We start from the raw sequence: 21,615 nt of genomic DNA, 5'->3' as shown, positions 1-21,615 counted from the left end.
CTATTTCGGACATTGACCGTGAGATGGCTGAGACGAGCGCGAGCCATCAGACAGAAAGAGCAAGACTGATATTTACTGAATGCAGAACGAACCTCACAAAAGACTTTTAAAAATGCCTGTTGAAATAAAAGGCTTCGTGAGCGTAACCAATCAGCATGTTCAGCGCCCAAGTCCCACCCTCGAAAGTTCTCTGAACTTTGAAAAAGTACTACCTCGCGAGCAGGGCCGTTTGCAGGGGTAAATATTTACCCGGAGCTTAATTTAGACCCCGGTTCCTGCGGTTGAAACGCACTGAGTACCACCCCAAAGTCCCTGAATCCTGAGGAAAGTTTGATTATCACAATTTTGAAAATGATTTTTCTTTTAAAGAAGTCTCCTACGTTAAAGGGTTAGTTCACCCAAAAATATAATTTATGTAATTAATGATTCACCCTAATGTCGTTCCACACCCGTAAGACCTCCATTCATCATCTGGACCACAGTTATAATATTTTTTATATTTAGTCCGAGAGCCAATGCAAGTTTATGCACACTATACTGTCCATGTCCAAAAAGGTAATAAAAACATCATCAAAGTAGTCCATATGTGACATCAGTTAGTTAATTAAAATCTCTTGAAGCATCGAAGATACATTGAAAAGACTATACTAAATAAAGTTAATAAAAATAAATAAAATGTTATTTTTGGGTCAAAATGTATTTTCAAGGCTTCAAGAGACTAAATAACCAAATAATCAACTAACTAAACCACATATGGACTACTTTGATGATGCTTTTATCATTTTTTTGCTTTTTGTCTCTCTGGACATAGACAGTATAGTGTGCATACACTCTTGGACTAAATATAAAATATCTTAAACTGTGTTCCAAAGATGAACGGAGGTCTTATGGGTGTGGAACGACATTAGGGTGAGTCATTAATGACATAAATTTCCTTTTTGGGTGTACCAACCAATGCTGCATTCATTTAATCAAAAATACAGAATGTAATGTGAAATAATAGGATTTAAAAAAAATCTTCTATTTTAATATATTTTAAAATGTAATTTATTCCTCTGATGTCAACTGAATCTTTTTGAGTTTTTGGTTTTTAATCTTAGCTAAAAAGCTACATGCTGAAATAGCTGTCATAATATGAAATGTGATTGTGAGTCTTTTTGTTAAGAAAGTGCTTTCCTAGAATGTTTCTTTTATACAGTGCATATTTTATACAGTTATTAAAAAATATTTATATATATTTTTTTTTAGGTTGATCAGGATGTACTGATCACAAACTCATATGAGACTGCAATGAGGACAGCCCAAAACTTCCTCTCGGTTTTCCTCAAAAAGTAAGAAAAGCCACCAACATCATTCCAGCAACACACCTCAACCTATTTATATTGGGTAAACAATTAACTCTAAGGAAGTCATTTATATTTAAACAGTGTCGTTCTAGAATTAGTAAAGTATGTCTTTTTTTCTACATACCGTGGCATACTTAAGCTGAGTATGTAGTCTTTCTGGAAATGTATTTATTATTATTTATGTATTTATTCTATTGTGTATTTGATGGACAATACTTAATAACATTACATCACAGTTTCAAGCAGCACATGCTCTATTAGCTACATAATAGATTTTTTCATGAAGAAATTTAAAGAAATGTTGAAATTGTTTCATTTGTCTTTTTATTTTTTTATTTAAGGTGTGGTAGTAAGCAAGGTGAGGATGACTACAGGCCACTCTTTGAGAACTTTGTTCAGGATCTACTGTCCACGGTGAATAAACCTGATTGGCCAGCTGCAGAGCTACTGCTCAGCCTTCTGGGAAGACTTCTGGTGAGTTTCAGATTAATATTTCAGAGGTAGAATGTAACAGCCTTTGGCAGTTGCAATTTGTCCAGTTACATCACTTGCAAACTCACATGAAGTCCTGGATTCTCTCGGTAGGTTCACCAGTTCAGTAATAAGCAGACAGAAATGGCTCTGAGGGTGGCCTCTTTGGATTATCTGGGCACAGTGGCCGCACGTCTTCGCAAAGATGCTGTCACCAGTAAAATGGACCAGCGTTCCATCAACCGCATCCTCGGAGAGGTAAACAGCAGAGTCTGATGCCATCTGTGCATCACATGGGTGAATCCCTCCTGGTCTGAATGAAACTGATGTTGTTTTTTGTTTTTACAGAGCTCAGGCAGTGACGAGATTCAGCAGTTGCAGAAGGCTTTGCTGAATTACCTGAATGAGAATGTGGAGACTGACCCGTCTCTATTGGTGAGAAAATTTAGCTAAAAAAAACATCAACCAAAAACTTTCCGAAACGGCATTTGAATTATGATTCTTATCACCCGTTTGATTTCATGGACAAATGTGGACAGGACTAACATCTCTGTGTTTGTTACAGAGTTGTTGTTGTTGTTGTTTTTTTAATGCATGTTGGTGTTACAGAAAGCCACTAATATTGGCAAAATATAGGTAAATATGGGGAAAGCCAGGTGTAAAAATAAATCTGCATGGTTTATTCTTTTGGTCTTTCATTAAAAAAAGTCACAACCTTTTATTGAAGTAAAATAATTGAAGGTGGGGGAAAATATCATTATTAAATAAATAAAAATTCTGTAGTTCATGTTATCCACAATTATTGGCACCTAATTATTGCAACCCCTTTTGATGATGAGTTTGGAGAACACCTGGCAAAAGATCAGAGACCATTCCTTCATACCGACTCTCTCCAGGTTCTTCAGATTCCCAGATCCGTGGTGGTGCTTCTTTTCCGTTCAGCCCACTCATTTTCTAGAAGGATCAGGTCAGCAAACTATGGCAGAAGCATTATTTTGTGTGCTTTTCAGTGACACATTTTTTGTCCTGGTAGAAGAATCAACCACGGCCTATTTATTAGCTTTTTAGGAGTATCGTGTGGGCAGAGCTAAAGAATCACAAGCTATAAGTTTGTGTTATTTACTTGAGGTGTACTTCCACGCCGATAGCCAACAGCACACAGACATTTGAAGCAGTTTTACTCACTGCCTGCAGTTCCAACACATGACCGTGAACATTTATCAGGGACTGCTCCATCTTTCAGCGTTAGAGGATCTGCAAATCCGTAGTTGAACTGGGCCTTGTTTATAAAACAGTCATCGCTGAAATGCAGGGAACAAACAACACTTGCGCAACTTATTTGCTGCTCCCGAAAAACAAACTCCATCCACTGTCCCCTTAACGCTAGGTTCTTTGGAAAGGGTTGTCTTGCCCTGACAACCAAAAAACATTTCTTTAGTGACATTGTTGATTTTTGTGATGTCCTGTGACCTGTGCAGCGCAGCCAACGTCTTGCCTAAAGCTGAGCAAAGTGCGTTGATGGGCGTGCTTCTGCTCTCTCGCTCTGATCGACGTGTGCGCGCCCTTCCAGGAAAAGTGCCTGTACAGGGAAATTCCGCCCTTGTTAACGTCAGATAAGCCCATACTCGGAAAGAAACTTTGGCCATGTTTATCATGGGAATACAAGTATTTAACAGTGTAAAAAACAAAGAATGCATGAAATGGCATTATACCCCCTTTAAAAGATCCAGTAGTTTATTTAACTGTGGGCATGGGGTGCTTTTAAAAAGCTTTTTTTGTTGTTTCACCTGACCATAGAATCCGGTTCCAGTTGTGTCTAACAACTGAACATGCTAGAGTTTGTTTTTGGAGGAGCGAGGAGGATTTTTCTTGGAACCCTCCCAAACAACTTGTTGTGATGTAGTTCAAACTCTCCTCCTAACCGTGCATTAGGACGATATAGACACACATCCTCTTCCAGACAGATTTGTAATGTCTTTAGTTGATTGGAACTTCTTAATTATTGCCCTGATAGTGGAAATAGGGATTTTCAATGCTTTAGCCCTTGTATTACAGACACTTTCTATTTCGTGAAGTTAAAAAATCTTTTGCTGCTCAACAATCTTTTGCTGCACATCAGCATATTCTTTGGTTTTACTTGTTGTAATGAATGATTGAGGAAATTTGCCCTTTGAGTTTCCTCATATTTATACTCCTATGGAACAGGTAGTCATGGCTGGACATTTACATATTCTTAGTCACCCTGGTGTGCTAAAAAATGTAAGTATTAATGAATATATTTGAGAATGTACTCAATAGAATTTCTAATGGTGCCAATAATTGTGGCCAACAGGCATTGGAGAAAAACATTTTATAGTGTGAGTTTTCCCTGCCTTCAAGTGTTTTACTTAAATGAAAGGTTAGATTTTAGAATTTTTTTTAATATTTTTTTTTTAATGAAAGATCAAAAGAATAAACAATGTAGATGTATTTTCACAGCCGCCTTTGTTCATATTTACCAAGCCAATATTAGTGGCGGACTGTAAGTGAGCAGAGAAATCTAGAGTATCTTATAATGGTAGCTCAGATAGGTCAAAAAACACGAGGAGAAGCATTATGATAATACAACATTAGCAATCACAGACATTTGCATTAGGATGGGATTAGATTTCTCAGAGGACCACTGAGTTAGCCAAAAAATGGTAGGTAAATTGCTCTGTGATTTTAATGCCGACAAAATCTGCCATTTGTGTTTTTTTCTCTTACAACCTCCGTAAAAATTCCAAAGTATGCCTGTGAAACACATTTCTCTTACATTCACTGTGAAAACTAGTCCCTCTGGTGGTTTTAATGTTGTGATGTTTTCATCTCCAACAGTTTGCACGGAAGTTCTATATCGCGCAGTGGTTCAGGGATACCAGCACTGAGACGGAAAAAGCCATGAAATCACAGAGGGATGACGATTCATCTGATGGGCCACACCATGCCAAGGATGTCGAAAGCACTAGTGAGATTTTACAGAAAGCTGAAGCTCGCAAGAAGTTCCTCCGGTCTGTTATCAAGACCACGGCATCGAAATTCAGCTCACTGAGGTACAAACAGCAGCGTTTTTATGATAACAACTTTCTTAAAGAGGACCCATTATGCTCTTTTTACATTTTCAACTTTTCTTTAGCATGTAATGTTATTCTCTATCAGTCCGCACTGTTGAACTCCCTCAAACAGCTTGATTCTAGTCTTGAGTCACAACACACTGGTCCAACTAATAAGAGCTCATTGCACTGTTTGGAAGGAGTGGCTTCATAGAGACAGGATCTAAACAGAGCAATACTGACAGACTGGGAAGGGAGGTGCTGCAACAATGTAAAATATGTGAAAAATGCATTTGAACATGAAACCCCATGTTTCTAAGTAGACCCGGAACACAAAATAAAGACTGAGGCATAATATGGTGTCCTAAATAGTCAGATGTTTTGAAGCATTTTGAAACCTTCTATGCGTTTTTCTAGAGTCAACTCGGATACTGTGGACTACGAGGACTCGTGTCTTATCGTGCGATATCTGGCCTCCATGAGGCCGTTTGCACAGAGCTTTGATATTTATCTTACACAGGTTAGAGGTCACCACATCTCTCAGTATTTCTCATTGTATTTGCATCTCAATAACACGTCTCCACATTTGTGTCTGTAGATTTTGAGAGTTCTTGGTGAAAGTGCCATAGCAGTGAGAACTAAAGCGATGAAGTGTCTTTCTGAAGTGGTTGCGGTGGATCCGAGCATTCTGGCACGGGTGGGTACATTTTTTTTAATTTATTTTTATTTTTGGAAAAATCGAAAGCTTTTTAATGTTCTTTAATGTAAAATGTTTTGTGCATTTTTTAATGCTCTTGTTTGCAGTCTGACATGCAGCGGGGAGTTCATGGCCGACTGATGGATAATTCCACCAGTGTGAGAGAGGCTGCAGTGGAGCTGCTGGGGCGCTTCGTACTGAGTCGACCCCAGCTAACTGAACAGTATTACGACATGCTGATCGAGCGCATCCTGGTTTGTGCTTTTTCCTTGCACATATACACTTTAGCATTGCAGCTTTTTACAGACAAATATTTTGTTTAATGACTGCTAAAATATTTGACTTTTGACCCTTACAGATTTCTTTAATAGCTAGTTTAAAAACTAAAAGTTAGCAGTCTCTTTCCTCTTATACAAGTTATTATTATAATACAATATAAATTAAATCGTAAATACAAATTTGTCTTTATTTTTCTTTTTTTCAGTTATACTAGATACATTTTTCTCTATGAATTCTAAAACAATAAAACCAAAACAATTCATATTTATATGGTTACAATATTGTTATCAGTTGCATGACATACATCCTGGAAACATCTCAGGTTACTCACGTAACCTATGTTCTCTGAATAGGGAACGAGATGCTGCGAAATGACGCATATGGGGTACGCCCATGGGTGTGACGATTGTCTGAAGCCCTTATAGAATCACGCCAATTCATTGGGTCATAACCTTTGAGCTATGCTGGCGCGCGTGCCATCTTCTCCTCAGATTTCTCTGCCGAGCAAGACGGCTTGTCGGCCGTGCAGTGAGCTTGGCAGCGTGCGCAGCGTCTCGTTCCCTATTCAGAGAACATAGGTTACGTGAGTAACCAGAGACGTTCTCTTTCATAGGTTCACTCGACGCTGCGAAATGATGCATATGGGGAACGGTATACCACACATGCCAAGCTAAAGCGCTGCCGCATCTGACACGAACGTCAGGTAGACCTGAATAGCTGGATTAAGCTGACAGAACATGCAAACCCGGAGCCATGTCAAGATCTAAACTATAAAATTTAACAAGAGTGAGCGGTGAGGACCATTCGGCCGCAACGCAAATGTTCTCCAAGAGAGCCCCCTTGGAGAGTGCCTAAGAAGGTGCCACACTTCTAGAAGAGTGTGCTCTAACGCCCAGAGGTGAAGGAACTCCGTGCACCTCATGAGCTAGAGAGATAGCCTTCGTCCCCAATGTGAAATGCTCTGCTTCTACGCGGCAAGCCCACAGCGGCCGGCTCCGAAACACACCAGCAACTGGTTAGACTTCCTGCAACCACCCGAACGATCAACATACAGCTTCAATGCCCTAACTGTGCCCAATGCCCTAATAAGGGTTTCAGACAATCAGCACACCCATGGGCGTATCCCATATGCGTCATTTCGCAGCGTCAAGTGAACCTATGAAAGAGAACAATGTTTTATAGTTTTTAAATATTTTTTAACAACTATATATAAATCAATATTTTGCATAAATGTATTTCTTTATTTGTTTGTTTATTTATTTTGCAATAGTCATGAAATAAACCACTTCAGGATGATACAAGACCTCTCCGCTTCACATCCATCACTGTCTGGGTTTATATAGCGATAATTACTGGAAGCGTTTTTTTGTTGTTTTTTTGTTGTTGTTTTTGTAAATTTAATACATAATGTTGTTTCCAGTTAGAATGTACGCTAATTTGTGCCGGCAAATGTGTTTTCTTTAGGACACGGGCATCAGTGTGAGGAAGAGGGTTATTAAAATCCTGCGAGACATCTGTCTGGAGCAGCCCACCTTCAACAAGATTACAGAAATGTGTGTAAAGATGATCAGGAGGGTCAATGACGAAGAAGGCATCAAGGTTTGTGATTATTTTTCTCCTTTTAAAAATGTATTTTGTTTTTAAAATTTTGTTTTATTTAGTGTATATATATATATATATATATATATATATATATATATATATATATATATATATATATATATATATATATATTAGGCATTTGCCGATATCAATTTTTTTAGCTCAAGAATAGTGCATTGAGAGCTTCATGGAATGGGTTTTTATGACCGAGCAGTATGGAATTACCTTTGTCTCAAAACTGAACAAAACTTTTTCAGAAACTATAAAAAATATGCCATTACAAAAGAAGAAAAACACATTGAAAATGGAAAAAAATTAACTTAGTCACACAAATGTAACAGGATATTCAGTATGCTTCATTCTTTGTTAAAGGGGGGGTGAAACACTCAGTTTCAGTCAATCTCATGTCAATCTTGAGTACCCATAGAGTAGTATTGCATCCTTCATATCTCCGAAAAGTCTTTAGTTTTATTATATTTATAAAAGAAAGATAGGCTGTACCGAGTCTTTCCGGAAAAAACTGAGCAGCTGGAGGCGTATCGTGTGGGCGGAGCTAAAGAATGACGAGCGCACACAAAGCGGTGACGTCCTCAAGCGTGGAGAGGAAAACGCTACCCTAAATCAGATTCAACTAATACATATATGATCCAGAATCAGATCCGGAGGCTGAAATAAATTGAACAGGGTAAGCAACACCAGCAGGACGTCCGTCTCTGTGGTATGTACTGTATTTAGTCACTTGTCAACATTCGCAGTTTATGAGGACATGATTCGGTTTATGGACTATTCTATGCGACTAAATCTTAGCAGTAGCAAGCAAAACGGTTTTGCACGTCAGACTAGTGTAACGTCATACATAGAACAACAATGGAGTAACCGTTAGCGCATTTGAATGACGAATCACGCTTTGTGAGAACGCTAGGTTTATGTTTGGGTGGTTTTCCAATAAACAAACTGACACCTATATTGGTCAGCTAAACAAATGTATTTAAAAACACACTATAGATCGCATGCTCCATTGATAAATTAACTAACGTTATACATGATCGTGTTGTTTACTGATGTTTACTCATGCGACGATAGCCAACAGCACAGACATTTGAAGCAGTTTTACTCACCGGCTGCTTCTAAAGCACGACCGCGAACCTTTATCGTCACCGCTCCATCAAAAACACACTTCTTTGGTAACTGTTGATTTCGTGAAGTCCTGTGACAGCAGTGACCGTGGAGATTCACTTTTGCGACACGACTGAAGCGTCATGTTGTGCCGCTTCCCGTCATTTCTGCGTTCAAATCGGTTTAAATGCAGCGCTGCCTTCCTGGAATGCTGTGCTGAAGTGTTGAAGTCGCTTGACATCACCCATAGGAATAAAATGAAGCGCAGTGCGACAGAAGTGTTCCACGGACAACTGGATCTGCACTTGAGAGCAGTGTTTATGGCCGTGCATTTGCTCTTTCGCCTCAGTCATGCGCGGGAGAAGAGCCCCTACGGCCCATACAAGGACCTTCCGCTCTATCGACGTCAAGCGGACCCATACTCGAAAAAAACTCTCCGAAACTTGTGAGAAACCGGAAGGAGTATTTTTAAAACAGAAATACTCCATCAAACGTCCAATTTAGTTTTTGAAACTTTGTCGATGTTTAGGATGGGAATCCAAGTCTTTAACAGTGTAAAAAGCTCAGTATGCATGAAACAGCATTCCCCTCCTCAATGTTTTTCAAAGATTCATTTTCGCAAATCGTGGGTTATGAATGCATTGCCAAAGATTTCGCTTGCGTTTCTCAGTTTTTCGTTTGCTGTTTTGACACAAATCTCTCGTGGGGGCGGGCTTAACAGTGATTCAGATGTCCAGAAATCAATTCAATAGTTTATTTGTTAGCTAATATAAACCTCATGTTTAATTCTTGCATCTATACTGAATATCATCAGTGGTTGTATTTCAAGAGAAGGGACAGTTTTTTTTAATGCAATTTATTTCATGATTTCACCAGAACAAATAGAAAGTCTCTGCAACGGCGTTAAGCGATTAAAGCGATTGTCTGTGTGTAGACTGCACATTCACGCGCTACTGATAACAGCGGCAACGAGTGCCAGATCGCCTCTTATATAACAAACGAATGAAATGATGCTCTTTTAGTTAACCAGAGATGTTTTGTTTGTAGTCTATTAGCTAGGTTCATCCGTGCAACAAGATGTTTCAATGTTTCAAAAAGTGGGGGAGACATGTCCCACCCGCAAATTACGGCATGTATATCAATAGCCTGCAACAAACTGTATATGTATATGTATATGGATATGGATACAACTTTTATCAATATTATTGGTTACTTCAATAACAAACTTATTGCTGCCTTGAAGAACAAGCGGGTGAAGATGATGAAGATGAAGCCGCCGCCGCTCCATGTCTCTCCTGAGAGCACCGCAAGATCTTTCCAATATGCGCATCAAATGTCCATCAAAAGCTCTTTATCCAATCAGAGTATATCCCTGTTAAGCCCGCCGCCACTAGAGGTTTGTGTCAAAACAGCAAACGAAAAACTGAGAAACGCAAGCGAAATATTTGGCAATGGGTTCACAATCCACGATTTGCGAAAACGAATCTTTGAAAAACATTAACAAAGAATGAAGCATGCTGAATATCCTGTTACATTTGTGCGACAGAGTTCATTTTTTTCATTTTCAATGTGTTTTTCTTCTTTTGTAATGGCATATTTTTGATAGTTTCTGAAAAAAGTTTAGTTTCGTTTTCTAAAGTTTTGTTCAGTTTTATTGAGACAAAGGTAATTCCATAGAGCAGCTGCATCCAAGACTTGCATCACCAAGTGCAATGCAAATTGTTGAATGCAGTGGTGTAAAGGATGGCGCCACTAGACTCAGTGTTCTCTAGAGGGACGAATCGCACTTCTCTGTCTGGCAATCCAATGGACAAGTCTGGGTTTGGCATTTGCCAGGAGAACGGTACTTGCATGACTGCTTTGTGTCAAGAGTAAAGTTTGGTGGAGTGGTGATTATGGTGTAGGGTTGTTTTTCAGGGGTTGGGCTTGGCCCCATAGTTCCAGTGAAAGGAACTCTTAATGCTTCAGCATACTTTTGGGGAAAGCATCATATTCAACATATTGTTTATAATTGTGTGTCTGTTATTTTATTTTTTTATTTTTGTCTTTTTCAGAAATTGGTGAATGAGACGTTTCAGAAGCTCTGGTTCACTCCTACACCTAATCATGATAAAGAGGCCATGACTCGCAAGATTCTCAACATCACAGACGTGGTTAGGATCTGCAGAGCAGTCTTAAAACTTTTGACTCCAGTGTTATGCATAAATAAATGTCATTTAAGGTCATATTATGTCCCTTTTGACATGAATCATTGTCTCTCAGGTCGCTGCCTGCAGGGATTCTGGTTACGACTGGTTCGAACAACTGCTTCAGAATGTAAGTTGCCCATCTATGGTTCAAGGTCAATTTTGATTTTGTTAAAATCTTGACCGTTTCACTTTAATTAGGTAATTTAGAGGATCTCAGAGATCTGGAGGTGCATTCACGCCATGCTGCAGTTACGTAACGATTCTGAACTGTAAAAATCCTTCATATACTTGTAAAACTTGTATTTAGTACATGTAATTTTGTGAGAGCTATGACGTATACCACATGACTACTTTACCACCTGACCACTGCAGATTTAAGGTGTGTTCAACTTGAAGCAGCTCTGTGCAGAATGATCGGTGTATGAAGCAATCAGAGCTAGGCCTGTCGCAATAGTCGATAAATCAATCGCACAATAAAAAAAAAAAGAGCTCGATAATTTTTCCGGCCTCGATAATTGTCATTTGAATGCTTTTTTTGTTTTCCTCGTCTCTCTCGCTGACAAGAACGAGCCTGGAAGGAGCGGAGCGGTGTGCTCAGCACAATAATCCGCTCTATGCCAGCGCTTCACTCATGATCCGCTCAGTGCTAAAACAACTTCGTGCAAATCCCACTCCGACATATTCCTCTGTTTTGTATCCTACTATATTTGTTGTAGCCCATTAAACATTCTATTTTGTTTCAAATTTATATTTAAATACTATAATTAGGGCTGTCCTCGACTAAGGATTTAGACATTCAAATCAGAATTGTCGAATCTCTCTATGGTCTACCGATAGTCGAATCATCTATGTGTGTGTGAATGGGTTGGGAGGGGCACGACACTTGTCAGCAGGACAGGAGGGTAAAACTATTTTATTTTCCTTTACACACTGCACACAGCAACAACTTTTAATAAAGCGACCAAAACTGCCTGCCAACTGACAGAAGAACTGACAATGGCTTTCTTATTTGGGTTTAAATAGCCTTAAAGGTAATGTGGTGGATAAACACTGTTAAAGCCGCGATCGAAATACAGAACATCACACAAATATATAAAAGAACATTTTGATAAATAAACCTAAAAAAAATACCTGCCTAGAGAGGAAAAGAACACTTTGAGTGCGTTTACATGCACGTTCTTAAGCCGATTGTGAAGGACGCGAAGCTCAGCTCGTGCCTCAGGATCTCACACCGCCACCCGACACGCACATTATATACACGCAAGCTCAATTTTGAATTGACTGACAGAAGAGCTGCACGATGAGTGTATCTTGTAGCAGAGGGTAAATCAGTATGTACATTGACGATTTGAGGGAAATATAATATCAATTTAATATAAAACCTTGAAAAAGCGCTCTGTGGTGCGGCAGGATTTTAAACAACTTCCTGAGTGGCTGCGGACAGGCGCTGAATGCTGCCGCCGGTGTGTGTACACTCATTGAACGTGTTCGAATTTTAAAGGCGCAGTGCGAAGCTCAGCGCCCTTAAAGGGGTCGCACACCGATGCTCAGCTCAGCGCCGCGACACGTCTTTAAAATATTGAGCACCCCCATATTGCCAAAATTGTATGATCCTTGTTTCATAACACCCGCGAAGATTCAACCGTGAGATCGGTGGTCGAATCAGGCTCCTCATATCGATGCATCGAATCTTCGACTATTCGGAGTCACCCCTAACTATAATATTATTTATAAATAACATCTAGGCTTTATTGATTGTGAAAAGTGCAGAGATGCATAATATATGTCAGAAACAGAGTGGGGCAGAAATGATTTTGACCATTATATTATTATTAAGTTTTGTTTTATAGAAAGCCTTTCTTTAAAGGTAATTTTGTTTTGTATAAATTGAATCTTAATTTTAATCAAGGTTCAATCAGCAATTTGCCTAGATTTAATAAATAATAAGCAAATAGACTATAGAGACAATAATTGTGACACAAAGGCGCCAGAGAGATCAGATGCGTTGCACATGACTCAGAAGGCTACTTGCCTCATAGAAATGAGAAATATGTGTATAGAAATCTTGACATGTCCACTTTTAAACTAAACAATTTGAAATAAAAAGAAATAGTCAAGTAGCAGTGTTCATGCCAACAGGTCATGATACTCAGAGCGGTTCTGTTCAGAATGCTGCGCGCTCCATCACAACCTGCATCTTTAGATTTATTCTGACTCCTCCTGAGTATTTAATTTAAGTTGCATACATTTTGTTCTTGCACTGATGTTCAATTTGTAGCCATGTTGCACTTTGACAGCCAGTTTAAGATCGTATAGGCTTAATACAATGTCATTGTAAAAAAGAAAAGTAGTTTGAATATAGTTAGCTACTTTTTGATAGTAACTTGTAGTGTAGCTAACTACTTTTTCAAAAGGGTAGCTTGAATGTAACTTAACTACAAGTAGATTGTAGCTTTTAAAGCTACAGTTTCAGAGTAGCTTGCCCAACACTGCAAGCCACCCTAGTTGTATATGACTTTCGAATAACACAATTGGAGTTATATTAATAAATATCCTGACTCTTCCAAGCTTTATAGTTTAAAGCTCAAAAAAGTGCATTTATCCATCATAAACATACTCCTCACAGCTCCAGGGTGTAAATAAAGGCTTTCTGAATCAAATCGGATTTTTGTAAAGCAAATATCTATATTTAAAACTTTATAAAATAAAATATCTAGCCCTCCTCCAGACCACCTTCCGTACTCAAAATGATTATACTATGTCCTAATCATGTCACGTCAGTTTTTTTTTGTGTGTGGATGAATGCACTTTTTTTGAGCTTCAAACTCGTGAGCCCTGTTCACTGCCATTGTAAAGCTTGGAAGGTTATTTATTAATATAACTCGAAAGTCATGTACACCTAGGACAGCATGAGGGTGAGTAAATCATGGGCTAATTTTCATTTTAAAATGAACTAATCCTTTAAACTTGAACTAAATTTGTCTGGGGAACTTTCTTCCTCACACAACTACCGTTGCGCAAATTACTGTACTATAGAAATAACTGTATTTCGGACACAGATTTTGCAGAGCGTCTATAAATGTGACTGATCCTTTTTTTGGATAAACTATATCCTAACCCTTGTTCTAATCTGTGTGGTCACAGTTGCTGAAATCAGAGGAGGATGCCTCGTACAAACCGGCCAGAAAGGCTTGTGTTCAGCTGGTGGACAGTCTCGTGGAGCATATTGTGAAATACGAGGAGTCGCTTGCTGGTAAGACCTGTATTCAATTATGAAGCAAAGGATTTACCTCAGTTGAACTTTTAGTGAGGAGTTGTTCATGTTTTGCAGACTGTGAGAATAAGGGGTTGAATTCCAGTTGCCTAGTGGCTTGTATTACCACACTGTACCTGTTTAGCAAGATCCGACCCCAGCTGATGGTAAAACACGCTATGACTATGCAGCCGTACCTGACCACAAAGTGTAATGTGAGTACGCTGTGGAGAAACGTGGGATGTATTTCAATAAGTGGTGTCTTACTGCCATCTAGAGGCTAGAGGGTGAAGGTGCTTATTGTGTCCCTACAGACTCAGAGTGATTTTATGGTGATCTGTAATGTTGCTAAAATCCTGGAGCTTGTTGTTCCTTTGATGGATCATCCGAGTGAAAGCTTTCTCACCACCATGGAAGAAGACCTAATGAAACTCATCATCAAATACGGCATGACGGTCAGTTGAAGTGAGAGTGTCAGCAGCTCTGATTGTCCAGCATTTTATACGCCTGCAGCTTCACAATGCCATCACATTTGTTTTCGCAGGTTGTGCAGCACTGTGTGAGCTGTCTCGGGGCAGTCGTCAATAAGGTCACCCATAACTTCAAGTTTGTGTGGTCTTGTTTCAACCGATACTATGGTAAGTACATTTCAAAACCTGTCAGGATCCTTTGCTCTTCCATGATCCTGGAGTGTTAATCACTTAAATTCTTCTTCTTCTTCTTCTTCCATGTGAAGGAGCACTAAACAAGCTGAAGTTGCAGCATCAGGAAGACCCAAACAGCACCGTACTGGCCTCTAATAAACCTTTACTGCTTCGTTCGCTCTTCACTGTGGGGGCCCTGTGTCGACACTTTGACTTTGACCAAGAGGAGTTTAAAGGCAGTAATAAGGTTAGATCCTCAGTCACAAGACATGATTTCTGAATTATAAAATTCTTGAATCCCAGGAAATATTGTTATGCATTAAATAAATCAACTTTTCATAATGGATTGTGTAGTCAAATTAATTTCATTTGTTTATTTTAATGCTGGGAAATCGATTAATTGTATCCAAAATAAAAGTTTACAAAATAAATAATAATAACTAATAATAATAATTACATTTATATAGCGTTACATTTTCACAGTTACATTTATATAGCGCTTTTCTAAGCACTCAAAGCGCTTTACATATTGAAGGGAATCTCCTCAACAACCACCCATGTGTAGCATCCACCTGGATGATGTTACAGCAGCCGTATTTGCGCCAGAACGCTCACCACACACGCTAATTGGGGAAGAGGAGACAGAGTGATGAAGCCAATCAGTATATGGGGATTATTAGGAGGCCATGATGGACAGGGGCCACTTTATTTATATAGTGCTTTTACGATGATGATTGTTTCAAAGCAGCTTCACAGTGTTAAACAGGAAAATATTGCAACAAAATGTTATTTGGCTGTACAGTCGTTCTGGAGAAAACAGTGATGTTATCAGCTTATTTTAATTTATCATGTAGCGACAATGTTGGCAGATCAGTATTATAGTTTATATACACTCATGCACAAAATCTTAAGACCAGGGGATGCATTGCAAGTTTTACACGTTTCGCACTAGTGGATCATAACCAAGTTGTAAGTGCTGCTTCAAAATGCCAAAAGAAGAAACAGGAGCAAGAGACAAAAAATAGAGAGTAGGCAATTTATTGAAAACTGCATTTAAAACTCAAACAGGCCGTTCATCAGCTGATCAAAAGTTTAAGACCATAGCCATAAAAAGGTCAAATCTGCACAAAAATATAGCTTTCATGTCATTGTCCTTCAAGCAGTTATACTGTCAAGATCTCCTGATGGCAAAGGCAAAAAGGCTTTCTCTCTTTGAACGTGGCAGGATTGTTGAGCTGCACAAGCAAGGCCTTTCGCAACGCGCCATCGCTGCTGAGGTTGGACGCAGTAAGACAGTCATTTTACATTTCTTAAAAAATCCTGAGAGTTATGGGACAAAAAAGTCACGTGGTAGCCCCAAAAAGAGTTCACTTGCACTGAGCCGCAGGATCCGACGGGTTGTCCGTGAAGACACAGGTCGATCCTCAACCCAAATTAAGGCCCTTACTGATGCTGACTGCAGCCCAAAAACCATAAGACGTCATCTGCTAGAGAAGGGCTTCAAGAACAAAAAACGTCTTCAAAGGCCACGTCTGCTCCCACGACAAAAACTTGCCCGTTTAGAATTTGCAAGGGAGCACCAAACTTGGGACATTGAAAAGGGGAAGAAAGTTTTATTCTCTGACAAGAAAAAATTTAACCTGGACGGTCCTGATGGCTTCCAACGTTACTGGCATGACAAGGAGATCCCACCTGAGATGTTTTCTACGCGGCACACAGTGGAGGAGGCTCCATCATGATCTGGGGTGCTTTTTCCTTCAATGGAAAAATGGAGCTTCAGGTTGTGCAGGGGCGTCAAACAGCGACTGGCTATGTGGATCTGTTGCAGCGGGCATCCCTCTTGACCGAGGGCCCCCGTATGTGCGGTAATGACTGGGTCTTTCAACAGGACAACGCTGCAATTAATAAGGCCCGCCTGACGAAGGACTTCTTCCAGGAGAATAACGTTGCTCTTTTGGACCATCCCCTGATCTAAATCCCATTGAGAACATTTGGGGATGGATGGCAAGGGAAGTTTACAAAAATGGACGTCAGTTCCAGACCGTGGATTCCCTTCTTGAAGCCATCTTCACCACATGGAGCAACATTCGCACCAGCCTCCTGGAAACAGTCACATCAAGCATGCCAAAACGAGTTTTTGAAGTGACCAACAAGAACTGTGGGGCTACTCACTACTGAGTCCTTTTGTGACACTTTTAGTACTGTTGTGCATTTATTTTTGGGCTATGGTCTTAAACTTTTGATCAGCTGATGAACGGCCTGTTTGAGTTTAAATGCAGTTTTCAATAAATTGCCTACTCTCTATTTTTTATCTCTTGCTCCTGTTTCTTTCTTTTGGCATTTTGAAGCAGCACTTACAACCCGGTTATGCGAAATGTGTAAAACTTGCAATGCATCCCCTGGTCTTAAGGTTTTGTTCAGGAGTGTAATTAAATAAGACCTAATTAATTAATTTTATTTGTATATTTAGTTGAATAACTTAGATCATAATTTTAGTGTCCCCAACTGAGCAAGCCAAGCTAAAGGCGACAGTTGCAAGGAACCAAAACTCCACTAGGGCATGATGGAGAAAAATAAACCTTGGGAGTAACCAGGCTCAGTCAGGGTGCCAGTTCTCCTCTGGCCTATTAACAAACAGTGTATGATTATTATTCTGGCAACCTTACAGGTCAGAAATCATTAATATATAAATTTGTTTTTTGTTAAGTTGCCTAAATTATGCACAGTAATAGTCACCTGCACACACAGATGTCCCCCTAAAATAGCTAAAACTAAAAACTAAAACTTCCAAAAATATTCAGCTTTGATATTAATGAGTTTTTTGTGTTCATTGAGAACATGGTTGTTGTTCAATAATAAAATTAATCCTCAAAAATACAACTTGTACGCTGTGGAGAAACTTAATAATTCTGCACTCCCTGTATATGTGTATATATATATATATATATATATATATATATATATTTATATTTATATTTATATTTATATTTATATTTATACATACACGCAAGAGTTCAAGAGTTTTTTATTTGTCACATACACAGTTATATAAAGAATACAACCGGCAGTGAAATGTAAACAGGTCCGCTCCATGGAAAGCAAATAACAATTAACAAAAAAAACGCAATAAATTATAAAATAGAAATAGGATAAAGGTGCTATATATATATACATATGTAGAATTATGAATAAATCAAGAAAAGAAAAAAAGAGATGTGGAATAAAATAAGTGAGAGAAAGACGCTTGTCATTTTTTCTTAAATATATACATGCATGGGTGTGTATTTTTATACATACATAATTATACACAGTACATACACATCTACTATGTAAACATATATTTTTATTTGGATTAACTGATTGCCCAGCACTAGTAACATTTTTTTATATAAAAATTAAACTAGTTTAATTTTTAGAACAAGGAATGCTTTGGTATTTCAGTTAATCTCACAAACCTTTTCAAGAGTGTTTTTCATTCCAAAATGAATTTAAAACAAAGAACAGGCCTATTGAATTCATGAAATCAAAATAAATAAATTCTATTGTATTCATTTAAATATATATTATAATTACAATTATTAATAATTTCTGTTTTCTATTTAGGAAATGTTTTATGCATTAATAAAAGTAGACAGCTATTTGTAAAAAATCAATGAAACCAAATAGTCAAATCAAGTATGTATTCATTTATTTAAATGCTTTCAATCATATTTAATTTACATACTTTTATAAGTAATTTAAATGAATTCAATATTTTATTATATTCAAGGGTGGGTTTTATTTATCCCAAAATCTAAATAAATTGTACTCAGTTTATTATGTATTATAGTTACAGCATTACATGTTAATTTTGTGTGTGTGTGTGTGTGTGTGTGTAAATCAATTATCAGTTTATTTTTAAAGATTCTCACAAATTCTCTTTCTCTGTGAAAAAGATGAAAAATTTATGTAAATGTACATAATTTCTTCTAATGTTGATTTAAATAATTTAAAACTATAACAAGTACTTTATTTCAGAAATGAGAATCACAATTGGCAGTAATGAGAATAATTTGTAAAAAATCATTAAAAAAAGAAACATTCAGACATGTAATGAGAATTTTAGCTAAAATGTGCTTAATTGATGTCTAAATGGTCCTAAAGTATGTTTTATTTTCTCTCAAATGCAACCTGGACTTGTTTTCATGAAAACTTTGACCGGTTTGGTTAATGGTCTTCCTTTTTTTTAGGTGGTCATAAAGGACAAAGTGCTGGAGCTGCTGCTGTATTTCACTAAGAACGAGGATGAGGAGGTTCAGACCAAAGCCATCATTGGTCTAGGTAAATATTTGCTCTCCATAATCACTGAATTTCCTGTTTTTACCTTTGACTGAAATCACAGTGAACTTAACTAATCTGTTGGTTCTCCAGGGTTCCTGTTCATTCAGCACCCAGACCTAATGTTTGTTTTGGATGTGAAAAACCTCTACAACCTCCTCCTGGCTGACAGGAAAACGTCTGTGAATCTTAAGATCCATGTGCTAAAGAACCTGCAGACCTACTTGCAGGAGGAGGACTCGCGCATGCAGGAAGCCGACAGGGAGTGTGAGTGTTGTTTGTAAAGCACATTCTTGTCTGTGTTCAATTCAACTAGATAGTTGCTATCCAATTAGCCATTTCCATTCTTATTCTATTTGTTTGGACTTTGCAGGGAAGAAGCTGTCTAAGCAGGAGGACCTGAAGGAGATGGGTGACATCTCTTCTGGCATGAGCAGTTCTATCATGCAGCTCTACCTCAAGCAGGTGCTAGAAAGCTTTTTCCACACGCAATCCAGCGTGCGGCACTTTGCCCTCAATGTAATCGCCCTGACACTCAACCAAGGCCTCATTCATCCCGTACAGGTGCGTAGACACTGCACAAACTCTCCCAAAACCAGTCTGAAGGTTAATTTTGTTTAATTTTCTTGTTTCCTCCTCTATCAGTGCGTTCCATATCTTATCGCCATGGGAACGGACTCGGAACCTACAATGAGGAATAAATCTGATCAACAGCTGGTGGAAATTGATAAGAAATACACGGGATTCATTCACGTAAGTGGTTTTGAGCAACTAACGGGCATTTGTCATGTGATGATATTTTAATGCATGACTTGGAGGCAAAGAAACGCCTGACGGAAAGCAGAGGTACATTCAAATCGTGGATCCTTTGAATGAATTAGCCTATCGAGAGAGAGAGAGAGAGAGAGAGAGAGGAGTTTACCTGAGTGGTAAATGGTAAATGGACTGCATTTATATAGCGCTTTTAACAGACCCTATGGCCATCCAAAGCGCTTTACATTTTTGCCTAACATTCACCCATTCATACACCGATGGCGATGTCAGCTATGTAAGGCATGTAAGGCACCATCCAGCTCGTCGGGAGCAGCTGGGGTTGGGTGTCTTGCTCATGTACACTTCGACACTTGAACAGTGGAGCCGGGGATTGAACCACCAACCTTTCGGTTTCTAGACAACCTACATGAACCACTGAGCCACTGCAGCCCTAAGCAACCGTGCAACCCCTGAGTCTGTACAGCATCTCTCTACTAGCAGTGAAGCTGTGAGTTTAATTACTTTAAAAACAGCAATGGTTAAAGCCTCATTGATAAGTAATATAATGTAGCAATTCAGTAACGAAGCAATTTTTTTAATACAAGTTATAGAAATCAAAGTTTCTGTGCACACAATGCAATCTCCGATCTTTGTGTACAAGGGACTTATGTGTGCGCTTCAATGAAAGCAGCGCTTTAATACTGTAGAAGCATGATTAAACTGACTTGGCCAATTCCAGCCAATCAGAATTGAGTATTCAAACAGACTATGGTATATGAGATAATGCATCAGGTCAGGGCCGGCGTTTGCTATAGGCGAGCTAGGCGGTTGCCTAGGGCGACAATTGTGTTAGGGGCGCGAGCGCGCTCTAGTGCCGCCCATTACTACCCATTAAGCATAGAATCGGAACAAGCGAAATACAACATAATGTTCATTAAACATGATCATCATAGGGCGCCCCCTCAGCCACACGTTTTATTACTTATCAACCTGATTATTAGATTGAATTGATGGTGATTATTGATTATTAGTTCAGGCGTTAGGTCAGGCAAGTGCTCATCTTGCGCGTTCATCAAAAATGAGGCGTCTAAACCCCGTGGATGCACAGGGACGAAAAAGAGAAAAAAAGAAAGGAAGAAAATTGAAAGAAAGCCCAGTATAGAGGTTAGTCTTCTTATCTCAGCCAATAAGTTGTCAAACAAAATAAAATTACTTAGTATCAATCTTATCAACTAATATTTATTTTCTAAATATTATTAATATTGTCGCTAAGCTATCACTTGCTAGTTTTCTACATAATTACTATACGTATTGCAAACATAACTTCACTGACAATAATCTACAATAACCTACATGGATGTCATTTAAATATCAAAAGTCCAGTTCGTTATGAATATGGATAACGTGTTATTTATGAAAAGTACAAACGCTCTCTACGTGGGCGTCGGAAGGAAATAAATACGGCCTCTCGTTTTTTTTTTTTTTTTACTGGAGCAGGCTAATGAAAGATGCCATATTATTTACATTAAACACAAATATGCTGTGTTCACCTAATTCTTTATAATGGCTGTAGTGTAGTGGTAAGACGCACGGCATCAAGATTTGATGCAGATCGATCAGTGGTTCGATCCTGCCTTTTGCCACACTTACTCTATTCCCTTTTCCCATCAAATATCAAATTGGAAAGGCATATATTTTTAATTAAAAGTGAGAAAATGTTTGAAAAGTGGAAATAAAGCGTCGAACGTGTTTAATAATAAGTGATTCTCCGTTAGGGGTAGGCCTAGGAAAACAGAAATGTGCTGAATTAGAGACGATAAAAGTGAGTGGAGTTGGGTGGGGGGTGCAAAACTCCATCTCGCCTAGGGCAACCAAAG

The 21,615-nt window shown here is 38.6% G+C and overlaps 1 protein-coding gene across 2 annotated transcripts in view; it reads left to right on the top strand.

The window, feature by feature from the left end:
- nipblb (NIPBL cohesin loading factor b) overlaps positions 1 to 21,615 on the top strand; it is a 64,610-nt gene that overhangs the window by 35,010 nt on the left and 7,985 nt on the right. For both annotated transcript variants that reach the window (XM_067433128.1, XM_067433127.1), the window contains exons 22-41: positions 1,249 to 1,331; positions 1,688 to 1,820; positions 1,932 to 2,075; positions 2,166 to 2,252; positions 4,674 to 4,888; positions 5,306 to 5,408; positions 5,487 to 5,585; positions 5,693 to 5,839; positions 7,329 to 7,463; positions 10,637 to 10,735; positions 10,845 to 10,898; positions 13,916 to 14,024; positions 14,103 to 14,239; positions 14,339 to 14,479; positions 14,569 to 14,662; positions 14,761 to 14,915; positions 18,898 to 18,988; positions 19,079 to 19,252; positions 19,359 to 19,549; positions 19,631 to 19,738. In XM_067433128.1, coding sequence (XP_067289229.1) covers positions 1,249 to 1,331; positions 1,688 to 1,820; positions 1,932 to 2,075; positions 2,166 to 2,252; positions 4,674 to 4,888; positions 5,306 to 5,408; positions 5,487 to 5,585; positions 5,693 to 5,839; positions 7,329 to 7,463; positions 10,637 to 10,735; positions 10,845 to 10,898; positions 13,916 to 14,024; positions 14,103 to 14,239; positions 14,339 to 14,479; positions 14,569 to 14,662; positions 14,761 to 14,915; positions 18,898 to 18,988; positions 19,079 to 19,252; positions 19,359 to 19,549; positions 19,631 to 19,738 — 2,499 coding nt within the window. The remainder of the gene's footprint in view (positions 1 to 1,248; positions 1,332 to 1,687; positions 1,821 to 1,931; positions 2,076 to 2,165; positions 2,253 to 4,673; positions 4,889 to 5,305; positions 5,409 to 5,486; positions 5,586 to 5,692; positions 5,840 to 7,328; positions 7,464 to 10,636; positions 10,736 to 10,844; positions 10,899 to 13,915; positions 14,025 to 14,102; positions 14,240 to 14,338; positions 14,480 to 14,568; positions 14,663 to 14,760; positions 14,916 to 18,897; positions 18,989 to 19,078; positions 19,253 to 19,358; positions 19,550 to 19,630; positions 19,739 to 21,615) is intronic.

Source organism: Pseudorasbora parva, chromosome 23 (assembly GCF_024679245.1).
Source record: "Pseudorasbora parva isolate DD20220531a chromosome 23, ASM2467924v1, whole genome shotgun sequence".
NCBI classification, from domain to species: Eukaryota; Metazoa; Chordata; class Actinopteri; order Cypriniformes; family Gobionidae; genus Pseudorasbora; species Pseudorasbora parva.
The sequence above is the reverse complement of the archived record's forward strand: the minus strand, read 5'-3'. Positions and strand labels throughout refer to the sequence as shown.